This window comes from Canis lupus, chromosome 31, assembly GCF_048164855.1.
Source record: "Canis lupus baileyi chromosome 31, mCanLup2.hap1, whole genome shotgun sequence".
In the NCBI taxonomy this organism is placed as follows: domain Eukaryota; kingdom Metazoa; phylum Chordata; class Mammalia; order Carnivora; family Canidae; genus Canis; species Canis lupus.
The window spans coordinates 33,966,926-33,980,381 of record NC_132868.1 but is presented as its reverse complement, the minus strand read 5'-3'; the positions used below and the strand labels follow the sequence as shown (position 1 = coordinate 33,980,381).

Here is a 13,456-nt window from a genome sequence, read left to right as displayed (position 1 = left end):
GATGGTGTCTTAGTGCTGTTTTTATCTATCACCTTTCACTTTCTGTATATTCTTAATAAAAGATAAATTGGACTAAAGAAGGGACAATAACAACTGGTATCATTTATTCCCAAGTGGTTTATATAAAAATGTACATTTTCAGAACAATGTGTTCTGACCAGATGCACTTCTGGTTGCTTCTACAGACAAATGTTTTTGATAAATTTTTATTGTAAAACCTACCTTGAAATTAAATATGAAAAGCACCAATATAGTGACTATCTACAAACTTAACTAAGTAAGCCATTTCCACTTATTTACACACTTTCTAGTTTCTTTTATTTAATTTTTAAAAACGATTTTATTTGTTTGCTTGAGAGAAAGAGAGAGAGAGAGAGCACAAGCAGCTGGGGGTAGGGGGAAGGTATGGAAAGGCAGAGGGAGAAGCGGACTCCTCCTTGATGAGCACAGAGCCTGATGCAGGGCTTAATCCCTGGGCCCTGAGATCATGACCTGAGCCAAAGGCGGATACTTTAACCTACTGGGTCACTCAGGTGGCTCTCTAGTCTCTTTTAAATGATTCTGATAGTGCAGTTAGACCTTGTCAGTCAGTAGCAGCTTTTCTTATTCATGTCCACAGCTTTACATCCATTCTTCCATGTATGTATTGAGGAATTATTGCATATGTTGTACTCTTATATTTTATTTTATCATATTCTTGAGTGACATACCACATACAAAGAGGTAATAGCCTTAGAAATAAAAAATCAAAGAGACTGGGGCTCTATTTAGGACCCACTCTACATAGATGCTCAGGTAGGAAATATTTGGTTCTGAAACACAATACCTCACTTTTTTGATCCACTTTTTATTTTCTTAAAGATTTTATTTAATTATTTATTCATGACAGAGAGAGAGAGAGAGAGAGAGGCAGAGACACAAGCAGAGGGAGAAGCAGGCTCCATGCAGGGAGCCTGACATGGGACTCAATCCTGGGTCTCTAGGATCACACCCTGGGCTGAAGGCAGTGCTAAACTGCTGTGCCACTGGGGCTGCCCCTTTGATCCATTTTTTAAATTTATTTATTTGTTCATGAGAGACAGAGAGGCAGAGACACAGGCAGAGGGAGAAGCAGGCTTCCTAAGGGGAGCCTGATATGGGACTCAATCCTAGGACCCTGGGATCACGACCTGAGCCAAAGGCAGACGCTCAATCATGGAGCCACCCAGGTGCCCCGATCCATTTTTTCTTCATAAATATCCTCATATACCAGGTAACCAACATTCTTATGCTGCTTTATTTAGTATGTTCTGTAGGAGCAATTAATTCATTCATACAACTTTAATTATTTACTACACATTTGCATTTTAAAGAGTTCTTGCAAAAATATTGGTATTTTAAGAAGAATTTTGCAACAACACATGCAAGTAAGGGAAATAATATATAGGAACCTACTCTGTTCAGCAACTGCAAAACTTCATTGTGTTTACGCATCACAATAATCATATATCTATTACAGGATTAAAATCTGAGTTTTGCATCCTTTTGAAGAATGCCCAATTATCTATGGCAGAGTTGAGATTGCAGACCAGGCTTGTTTTACTCCAAAGACCATGGTTCTACGCTTCAACTTTCTCTTCACTTCTTATTAGTATAAAGTCAATGGAATGAACTCTAACAGTAGAATTTCCAGCATCAGCGAAGAAAATGTTTTAGTTGGTAGAGAGAGTGGCTGAGGAAAGGTTTTCAGAAGACACTGCTTATTCCACCTACATTTAAGTACATCCTGGTCAGGCATTGTGACTTCTATATACACTGCTTTTCTATCCCCATTGAATGACAATCACATATGGGAAAGATATAAAAGAAATATATAGTTTAATGCATCAATCAACAAATGTTGGAGAATGCTATTAGAGTGATAAAGGTTCTGAAAACCATGTTTCAGAGGAAGAGGTAAAGAAATGGGGAAGTCTAGCTTAAGAAAGAGAATTTGTGGGATATATAACCTATTCTCATATACTTCAAAGCTTCCATGAAGATAAAAGAGTAGAAGTAGAACCAATGGACACAATTTTAAGAAGGTAGATTTTACAACTACTTCCTAAAACCTACTAAAACAAGATTTCTTATTTTCCCTCTCCTTCCCATCTTGGTGCAGAGGAGTTGGCAGTAGGCCTGCTGCATGGCTGTGAAAGGAAGAAAGAGGAACTGAGAGAAGACCCCTCAGAGATATGCTCTGTGGATCCATGAGTATGGCGACTGGGCAGTGGGAGGGGGATTTACATGGTAGAAAGGCAGAGAGGGTAAGTGGGGGAGATGGCCACCATAGTTGGAGGTTGGTTACACTGAGCAAACCAATACTGAGGAAGTATATGAATAAATCAGTGAATATATTGAGGATGAGAGGCAAGTATCTCAGTTTTATAGAAGATATTTATAAAATTTCAAAGGAGGAAAACTAGAAAGAACTGTGAGGTCTTAGATTGGGTTTAGAGATACCAGTATGAATTCATGGTTTTAAATAGAGACAGAGAAAAGGAGGGAGGGTGGAAGAAAAAGAAAGATAAAAAGGAGGGAAAAAGAGAGGAAGGAAGAAATGTTTGAGTGATTAAAAAAATATATTTGTAGCTTGCTCATGAATGATTCAGAAAATACTAATCATAATGTGTATCTAACACATGTATATAATGTATTTGAGTTTATATATTTTTTATATCTATATGAGAGAATGAGATAGGGAAAGATCAGATATTAGAGTGAACGCACATATTGCGAAGAATGTTAACAACTGGGGAAACACAGTTCTTTGTATTTAACAGCAACTTTTCTGTGAATTTGAAAGTATTTCAAAGTAAATTATTTTTTAAAAAAGAAAAAGGTTGCCTTGGGACAAAAGATTTCTTGCGATGTTCTAGCAGAAGCTGAGTAACTCTCTCCCAGGGATATTGCAGAGAATTCTTGCACTGGCTGGGAGGTTTGATTAGATAATCCATCATTTCAAACTTAAAGCATATGATTTATGAATCATAGATGGATGACAGTACAGTGGAATGAAATTTGAGCCACATTTCCAGAAATGTAGAGGAATATTAAGATGTCCAAGAGATGTAATATGGGTACCATATACTTTTCAAAGGCTCTACTCTCCATTCATACACCCACCCGTCCATCTATTTATCCATCCATCCATCCATCCATCCATCCATCCATCCATCCATCCACCCAACCAATTATTTAAGACATATGTAAGGGAGTGTTACAGACCCCAGGTATACACATATAGATGTATAATAGAATGCACTTCTCCTGCCATCAGCTTTCTGGAATGAAGGCACATAAAATGCAGTGATTTACTAAGCAAAGTTGAATGAGCGCACTAGTTTTTCTGGTATAAATTAGAAATTCTTTTGCTAGATGTATTTCTCTTCTTTTACCCTTGGAAATGACTTTGTTTGAAATGACTAGTCTGAAATAGTCTCATTCCTATAGACAGGCTTCTCTCTATAGTGTGCAAGGCACTGTGCTTGTGTGTAACCCTAATCCCATCTTTAATTAACTTCAGGCCCTCTTCCGGGAAAGGAATTAAGAAGAGCTGTCTCACAAGTATATTTAATGAGAATAGAGCTTTTAAAGGTATGAAAGTCTCTTTTAATGTTACTATTTCTAATGGTTTGGAACCAAAATGCACACAAAAGGAAAAATAAAAAGACATTTAGTTATTATGTCTTACTCTGCTGTCTTATAGCATCTAATTGTGCTAGGCAGGTAGCAGGGTCTCGCCTATCAAATGTTAATAGAACTGAAGACTTTATAAGCTATTTCTGAAATTAACACTTAGGTTCAATTATTTAAGATCCATTTTTCTACTGTCACATTAAAATAGAATGTGCCAGAAATTTCAATAGACTACTTTGTTTGTAGTATGTAGATTTACACTAAATATAATTTAATATGTTATCTTTTCAGAGCATTTTTTATCACACAAAATACATGGAGCTAACTGACAGAGGAAAATAATGCCTGAAACTAATCCATGCTCAAATAGAAGAATTACCTTTTAAGCTTTTAAGTCCTTCATTAATGAGAAGAGTTGCTTTTATGTTTTTAAAATTTGGAATTAAACACATTTTTACTTTAAAAAACCTACAAAATCATAAGAAAGATAATGATATTGAACCCATAACCTCTTGCTATTATTTTTATACATATTCTAGGTTTATTTTTTACAGTGGGGAAGTGATAATGTGCAAATTCATACCAAGACAGTTTGGCTCTCACTAATGAATTTTTAATTTTTTTTGCTGATGCTCTAGGGATAAAATAGAGTTGTAGAAGGAACAGATTTGTGAAAATATTTAAAAAGTCTGCAGTAGTATTTTATGGACAATTGTGGTATCTTTATTATCTATTAAAAGAGCTTAAACCAGGGAGAAGAAATTCATAGCTATTCTTTTTTACTCCCCAAGAGACAGAAAAATGTACATTCTGCTTGAACTGCTCTAACATAAGGTCCTTACAGAACAACTTCATTAAATGATTTTACTAAGACAGAGTGTCTGTCTCTGTCATTGGAAGGAAAAGTAATGGCCTGTTCCTGGATAAATCACATTATGATCTGAGTAATATGGAGAAATAATAATTTGGTAGCCAACAGTACTTGTGATGGATGTTTGCTGGTGTCACCACAGGGATAGAAAAGCATTGATTGAATGATAGTCTTGGATATTCAGACTTATTATTTATGAATTGCATAGTAGAGTAAGAAGAAAGATCATGCTTTTGTGCTGCATGACTGTTTTGGAAAATGATCTCTAATAGTGTTAAGTTAAAAGCTGGAAATGAGTTTGCATATGTAATATTATAACCCAAGATTTAGAAAACATTTAGAGATGCCTAGATGGGCAATTAAGGATTTTAGTGAATTAGGAGATTATGGCCTATGGCAATCATCAGGGCTGTCAGCGAGCTCCAGCCCCATTAGGACACTGAAAGAGGTTAACAGCATTCTTGAAAGTTTTCCTGATGAATTCCTTCTAAAGTCATCTACATTCATTTTATTTCTTTTTCATAAATTTATCAGAAATAACATTACATTTAGTTATCAATAGTGAATATTTAATAGTAACTGGAACAAATTTTCCATTTCTCTTCTCAGAGATGACTGATGAATAATACAATGTATTTAATATCTGATTGCCATTGAGGTGATTGATTTGAACTAGAAGAATGAGATCAAAACCCATTAAATTATGTGTCCATTTTTTATTAATGAACTGTCAGTAGAGAAAATCATGTAAAAGTCTAAAAACATATAAAAGTAACACTGATGTTTATTATCAAATTAGCTATGTTTAATAGTGTTATCTTCATTTAATTTGGTAAATCAATAATCTTAATCTGGTCTTTTTGTTCAACATAGGGAGTTTATTTCTTCAACATCCACTCTTTTTGCTAAGAATTAAAATGTAACCACAGGAAATTCCTGTGACTATTGTATAATTTGATGAATTGTTGAGAACTCTGCAAATGCGGCAGCAATTTGTCTGTGCATTCTGGACTTGATTTAGCTTTATCCTTTTTCTCATAGGCATTCTAAAATATTTATGATGGCATACACTGGTAATCTGATGTGTGAGTCCTGTGAGAAACAAAAAGAACTAATTACTAGCAAATTTACAAGCCCTGGTACATTCTTCCAAATTCTGTTTCTACTTACTATATAAAAGAAGTGGAATAATGGATGAAATTTTAGAAGTTTAATGATTTTTAAAAATTCTATTGTCATTTTATTTCTCAATTCTTGCCAGTTGTATCATTGATCATTAACCTGGTCATGTTAGTTCTTTTATACAAATGTAGTGAACACCTGCTTTGGGTTTAGAGGAATTAATCATACAATGTTCAAGATAAATAAAGCTGGCCTTGACTGATTGGGTATTTTATGTACTAGTGTTTCTCAGCAGGCACATTATAGTTATATAACATTACAGTGAATAATCAGAAGCCAATTTTGGGTAAGTACCTCAAAATTAAATAGCTTTTGAGTAAAGTACATATGCAATAATATTGATCATGAGTGTTTAATAGAGTAGGGGAATGGTATTTCAATTCACTTTGATACAGATATTATTTAAATTTATCAAATTAACACATTACTTTTATTCTCCTCAACTGGCATAATTATAAATTTGAAGGTCGGATTCTTATAAGAATGTTGTTTAGTTCACCAGTACTTCATGCTTCCTGATGAGATAAGATCCAAAACCCAATGATGTAAGTGAATTTTTAAAACAATTTTTTTGGTGTAAGCTTGTAATTTATTTAATGCCTAGAAATTTTCTGGGAAAATTGGATGATCAAATAATGTAAATTTTAATTATTAAGATCATTCATAATAATGAGAGGATGCCCCTCTGATTCTACTATAGGGGAAAAATTGTATCCTTCATAATATTGTTTATTATTCTAATACAAATAAAATGCATCAGGATGTGCCTAATGAATTGCCACTTGATGACTTAAAAGTACTAATAACGCTTTGCTTATATATCTACAAACTGATATTTTCAATCATAAATCTTCTGAGATATTGAATAGATTAGAAAATGATTCACTGAAATTTATTTCATGTATAAAACTTTTCTTACTCACTGGCTGTTACTATTGTTGCACTGACTCACAACCTTATGTATTAATTTAATCCTCAATAAAACGTGGTTTGATAGTATATATCTATATTTGCAGTTTGCCAAAACAATTTTTTTAAAACAATTTATTTCAATTGCATTTTGAGGTCTTTTTCCTTTGCAAATTGTATATCTAAACAGAGTTTAATTACAAATATTAGAATGCAATTTGAAGTAGTTGGCTAATGACTCCATATCTTAGTTTTAGAGAATATTTGACTATTAGTAAGCTTTATATCTAATAGTGACTCTTAACCCATTTATGGGTCATGCTGACCCTTCTAGTTGTCTGCAGAACACTTTGGAAATATAGTTCTTCATTTTTTAAGGCTGACAATACATTGTTCTGGAGCCCTTCATCTTTACCTTCAATAAATGGTTACTGCCTAGTAACCTTTTAATCTAGGAATTATTAAGGATTACTAAAATGAATTTTTTGCAAGGTAAAATTAGTGTTACTAAAATTTATAAGGATTTCGGAGTCAGCATTTTGTGAGGTCTGTGATAATATTGCAAAACTCATTCTTAAGATGTAATCAGGTGGCTGAATTTCCTGTACTTTTAGTGGAGAGCACTGTCATAGGGTGTCAGTAGTGTTGTGAATTGGCTTAAGGTTCCAATTGTAACTTTCTTAAATGTGTTAGTCAAATTATTCTTTGATTTTTTTTTAATTGCTTTCTTCTTTTGTTATTGTTGTACCAGTTATATTTGATTGTAATTGTGTTTCTTTACAATTTTTCTGAGTTTGTTTTTCCTCACTTTGAATAAAGTACATGGTGGATTTTGGGGTATTTTGCCCTCCAGAAGTGAGATTCCATAAAGTGTGAAAATTCCTACTGCAAAGACTTTGCCAGATTACTCGAACTAATTTAGAAAGTATTGACTTTCTAGTATTATAGATCAAAACCACAGTAGAGTGTCTTCCTTTTTTTTTTTATTGTTTCTCTTTTGATCTACAAACCATTTTAGAGTAGTGTAGACAGAGGATTTCCTTGATAAAGAGCTAGAAGTGATCCCATTTAAAACAATGGGAAAGGGGATCCCTGGGTGGTTCAATGGTTTAGTGTCTGCCTTCGGCCGGGGGCGTGATCCTGGAGTCCCGGGTTCGAGTCCCGCATCTGGCTCCCTGCATGGAGCCTGCTTCTTCCTCTACCTGTGTCTCTGCTTCTTTTTCTCTATCTCTCATGAATAAATAAAATCTTAAAAAAAAATAAAACAATGGGAAAAATAGGAAAAAGTATCACATAGCTATTTAGAGATAGATTTGCTATTGATAGTGTCCCAGGATTACAGGTTCTCCTTTGATTTTAGAAGACTGCTTTATATTTTGGACTAGTTCTTGAAAGAATATGATAATGCTATTAGCACATGGCCTATTTCCCCTAATAGATGATGCTGAGTCTGAAAATTGGCATGAGAATCTTCTTGTAATAGTCTGTCCTAATAGTTAGAAAGTTTTATGTTGGAACTTACTTTGGTTAAACTCTGATTATTTTGAAAAACTAATGAATTTTGAATTAATGCACAGAGGTCAAAATGAATAAGATCTTGTTGTGGAGTCTCCTATTGATTTTTTCTGGAAGTCAAGCTTCAAGACCCTTGGTTCAAAGAAATGTCGAATTTGCAGTGGATCTTTATCAAACTATTTGTTTATCTCATGAGAACAACATTATATTTTCCCCCCTCGGAACAACTTTGGTTCTTGGGATGATACAACTGGGAGCAAAAGGAAGAGCACAACAGCAGATAAGACAAACTTTAAAACTTCAGGAAAACTCAACTGGTGAGATTCTTACATATGATTATTTATAATGGATAAGATCTGGCCAAATTTATTTTGAAAATTAGAGAGAAGCTTGGGGTTGCAGAATTTAAATACATGGAAAATGTTATCAAAAGCATAAAATTATAATAAAATAGAGAATTTTAAATAATTTTATTTAAATTGTTTCCTAATGAAAATGTTACCAGAAGAATATATTATTTTTAATACAGATATTTTAATACAGATATAAAACTGTGAGTCTGTCAGTGTATTTTCTTCTGGCCTGTTTTAGCCAGTTTTAATTAATTGAGATCATGTTGTATGTATATATATATGTTTATTTGTTTATTTATTCTTCCACTCTCACTATGTTGTCATCATTTTCTCCCATCAGCTTTAGAATATAGTTGTTAATTGTTGCATTTTATTGCCTCTTATGGAAATATCATTACTTAACCTCTCTTTATTAGGTTGTTTCCAGTATTTTTCTTATAAAAATGCTTCAGTGAGCATCCTCTCATAGGAATCTTTGTGTGCATCTCTCATTATTTTATTAGCTTTTAAAATTATTTTTCTAATTAAAATTTAACTTTTTCACCTAATCTAGACCAAGAAAGAGTGGTAATGTATACATTTTAAAAGCTTGTTTGGTTAATGGTTTCTAAAGGAAATCCTTTTTTTTTTTTTTTTTTTTTTAAAGCACTTACATAATCTATTTGAGGCCTTTTTGTTGTGAAGGGTTGTTTTAGAGTCGCCCAAAGGCCTATCTGGAGATACTGTGTAGAAACTTTGGTGCTGGCATCCTGTTTGCAAGGGTAGTTGTCGAGGTGTCCGAGTGGCTCAATTCGGTTAAGTGCCTACCTTCTGGTCAGGTCATGATCTCAGGGTCCTGGATGGGCTCCACATTCAGCGGGGGTCTGCTTGTCCCTCTGTCTTTCCTTCCCCCACCTTCAAGTAAATAAATAAAATGTTTTTTTAAAAAAAGAAAAAGTAGTTGTCCATCTCTCTGGACACCTCATGTTCTCAACTTCCACAATGATTTTAATTTTAAACTTTACATCACTGTCAGGTAATATGTCCTAAACAACAGAGGAAATTTCCAGATTTTTGGTGTGGAGATTTAATCACTAACTAACTTCAGTATGTTTACCTCAGAACATAGTAATTATATTTTAGCATTTGTTTTTCTTTTTTTACAGGGTCTTATTTGCTTTGTTTTAAATAAAGGCAATTTTATGTAGAAGTTAGTGATAGTCAAGGTAATTGCAAAAATTTTCCTTTGTGAATAATGTAAAATGAAGCCACCACATTCCAGATTTAGTCTTGACTGTCTGTATTAATTTCAGCAAATCCCACTACATAGTTCCAGAAACATTTAAATCACATGATACTGCCTTGAAAAGTAATAGAGCATTTATAAAGATATGTAAAGTTGATTGTATGATAAAACAGCAAAATAAGAGCTTCTGAAATATAAATTATTCTATATGACTATATCTTGTAGAGTAACACAGAAGTCTTATCAACTCTGGACTGAGAATATGATGATAATCATATAAATAAGGAGGATGACACATATTATAATCATATCAATAATGAGGATGACACATATATGGTGTCAATCACATATATGGTGTGGTCACTCACTGTTTCTGTGCTTAGTATCCACTATCTCACTTAATCTTCACAGTTACCCTGTGAGGTAGACATAATCCTGCTGCTTAGATGAGGACAGGGAGGCAAAGAAACGTTGAGTGACTTGTCCAGAATGAATTCCAAAAATGATTCAGTGAGAGTCATAAATCAGAAGAACAATATATGATATTTTCCTTGGGAGATTATATATGGACAATTAAACAGTAGTATGTTAACACATGTAACAAAGTCTACCAAGCTGCTTTCTATAATGCTTTGTTAAGGAAGAGAGAAAGGGGCACAGATACAAGGTAACTGTAAAAGGAAAAGGAAGACAAGCAAGAGAAAGAGAGAAAATATGAAAAATAAACTCTGGAAAATAAAAAAGAGGAGAGAATTAAAGAATAAAGAACAAGGAAATAGAGTTAAGGAAGGGAACAGAGTGGAAGAGCGCAAGGAGATGGAGAAAAGACCCATGGGGTCTGGAGAAATATGAGTAAAATGGTGTTAAGGGGTGACAAAGGGTATGATAGATCAGAATGTGGTGCGTGGGTTGGGCCATATTAGAACCCAAGATGGAAGGGAAAATCACTAGTAGTGATCCTGTCTTAATTTAACATTTTTACATTTTGTTCCTCATGGATTTCTTTGTATTAATACTGATGTTTTTAATGTATTGCAGTAAAATATTATCTTGATTATGGAATCTGTTGGCATCTCCTTAAGTTTTATGCCCAACATAAGTGTCTCTTGGACTCATCTTAGTCCTGGCCCTGCCTTCCATTCCCAATGATTATCAAAGGTGCTATCTGTAAATTAGTCTATGTTTTACATTTGCTGGTATTGGGTTGTTTTATGTTAACACCTGCCTTGTTTCACAGATGAACATACAACTCCTGGGATCCTACCCTCACAAGACTCAGTGTCCTCAGTTCTTTCCCCTGAGTAGAAACATCTGCTCAGAATTTACCTCCTCCAGTCTACTGGGCTCTGATAATGCTCCATTTTTGCTATGCCTCTGATATGCTGCTTACTAATCAAAGACTAATGGAGGTGCTTCCTTATTCCAAGAGCGTCATAGAAAAAGAATCAACCATGAATTCCAATCCCAGATCTGCAACCAAATAACCTTACGATCTGACACCTCTTAAATTACTGTGTCTCTCTGGACTTCAGATTCCTCACTATAAAAAAAGAGGAGTTTGAATAAATAATTTATATGGATCTTTAGGCTAAAATAATCTACAATCCTATGACTGCCTTTGTTTTTCATCTTTGGGTCTCTCGCATTTCACAAATAATTGGCCTTTGGGCTTGTAATACCAGGAGAAGTAAACATGTATTGAATTCTGGAACATTTTCTACTACAATCAAACCAAAGGTTACATTCACCCCATGACCTGTAGGTGTTGTATGGTTCTGTTTTAGGAAATGAAATAAGTGCATTCTCATTGTTTACTAGGAGCCATGTATACACATTCCTTTTGATCTGTGCTAAAAGAAGTTATTAATCTGTAAATTAAATCAAATTTATAAGGCAGATAACTTTATATTCTCCTCCAAACTTGTGCTACTTGATGACATTTTTCATTGACTTCTGAGTCCAGTGATTTATCAAAGGGCAACTGACTGTCACACAGTCTTAGACCTTAAGTACATGACATAAATCTATTTGTTCTAACAAATGAGTTGGAATTATTTTTCTCCCCCACTCCTTTTTCCCCCCATTCCTTCTAAGATGTTCATAAATTACAAACTTCTGAAGATTAGTTTTAAATTCAGCCACTTCATTTCTGACCTTAATTAATTCTTTTGAAAAAACTCACATGACTTGACTTAGAAAGTCTTTCTCTGTAGCTTCTCAGTTATTGCGATATTTCCCTCAGCCTCAAATAGCAAACGATTACACATAATATCAGCGCAGAAACAAATAAAATAGATTAGCCTCCCCTTCCTTACGTAAGAATTCTAAGATTGTAAAGACTTAACAGAAATTCTACAAACCCAACCATAGAGAAGTAAGTTTTTATGGCTAAAATTGTTTATGTCTATATCTATATCCTCAAGAATGGAGAATCGTGGAGTTTGAAATATAATGAAATTTACCTCCCAGAGCCTCCAATACAGTTATGTGAGTTGTACCTGCACAGAAGCAGGGGAAAACAAGGAGACAAGTAGGGAATGAAATGTAGACTCCACTCATCGGACAAGATATGAGGTCATGGGGCTCTAGCCCTCCTCCTTCCCCACCAGGGAAGGAACCTGTTCTTATCTGCACAAAGATGCTTATGCCTCTAGCTCTCCAATAAAATGCACACACACACACACACGCACACACACACACACACACACACAGATGCCGTATTTCCAATGGACAGCTCAAGGCAAGTTCTCATTAAAACTTTTCTCTCTTTATTCAGTGGGTATCTTCTAATGATGAACCATTTATGTTTTCTTCAATAAAGATTAATTGCACATACTCAACTTTCAAGTTATGAAAGTGGCATTTTTATATTCAGCTCAAAATGTAACAAAGGCCCCGAGTGAAACTTTGATTTGAAATATAGTTCCTAGACTTAAAATGACTGAGTCCCAGGATTAAGCCAGAAGGGGATGAAAAACATCGACACCTTCGGTCATGAATAGCCCCTGAACAAAGATCAAACCTGAATTGTCTCCTAGGCACATACACCTTCCCAACAACAGTGCAGTCAGAATGAGACAGCAATACATAATAGGACAGTGGTGATTTTTAGCTGACTCTGGTGGCATCATTTGGCTAGTGGTAATAGTTGGCATGTTTAAAGATCTTTATTGTTCATGTAGACAGCCAAAGTATATACATTCGTGAACCTGAAGAAATAGGCAATTCTGATTCTTGCACATCTCTAGAGCTGCTTACAGGGGTTGCCTCGTAAATTTCACAACTTGGACAGGTGCCATTGCTCACAAGAGAGCAATTCTTAAGCTGGAATAAAAGCAATATTGAAAAGGATTGCTCATCACTGTCATACCCCCATCAGTATTCATTAGAATTCTCCTTCCATAAATATCACATGTTGTGCAAAGAATGAGGTTCTAAAGATAAATTTCCAACAAGTAAGAATGAGCTAAATTTGACTATAAAAAGGGAATTTCCTTCAGCCTGTTTAAATGCACATTCTTGTTTTTGACAAATTTCAAATTTACATGGACATTCTTTCTTCCTATATAAAAACTGAGTTCTTTATAAAATGCATATTCTATGAAGACAAATGCTTAAAATATTTATACTAACTCAGAAAGGACCGTTAGTTATACGTAAGGGTGCAAAAAATGGTGATATGAATCAGCGCTTAGAAGCAAAGCTGAAAAGCTGTTGTTTTTATGTTGTTCAATATGTCAGTAT

At 34.3% G+C, this 13,456-nt stretch overlaps 1 protein-coding gene across 3 annotated transcripts in view; it reads left to right on the top strand.

Annotated features, from left to right (window-relative positions):
- Positions 1-5,843: 5,843 nt before the first annotated feature.
- The window catches only part of SERPINI2 (serpin family I member 2), a 33,003-nt gene continuing 25,390 nt past the window's right edge, over positions 5,844-13,456 (top strand). For 2 of the 3 annotated variants that reach the window (XM_072807971.1, XM_072807969.1), the window contains exons 1-2: positions 5,844-5,996; positions 8,197-8,451. In XM_072807971.1, coding sequence (XP_072664072.1) covers positions 8,205-8,451 — 247 coding nt within the window. In that variant the 5' untranslated portion in view covers positions 5,844-5,996; positions 8,197-8,204. Of the gene's footprint in view, positions 5,997-6,176; positions 6,256-8,196; positions 8,452-13,456 lie in introns of all 3 variants that reach the window. The other variant, XM_072807970.1, reaches the window with a different exon arrangement.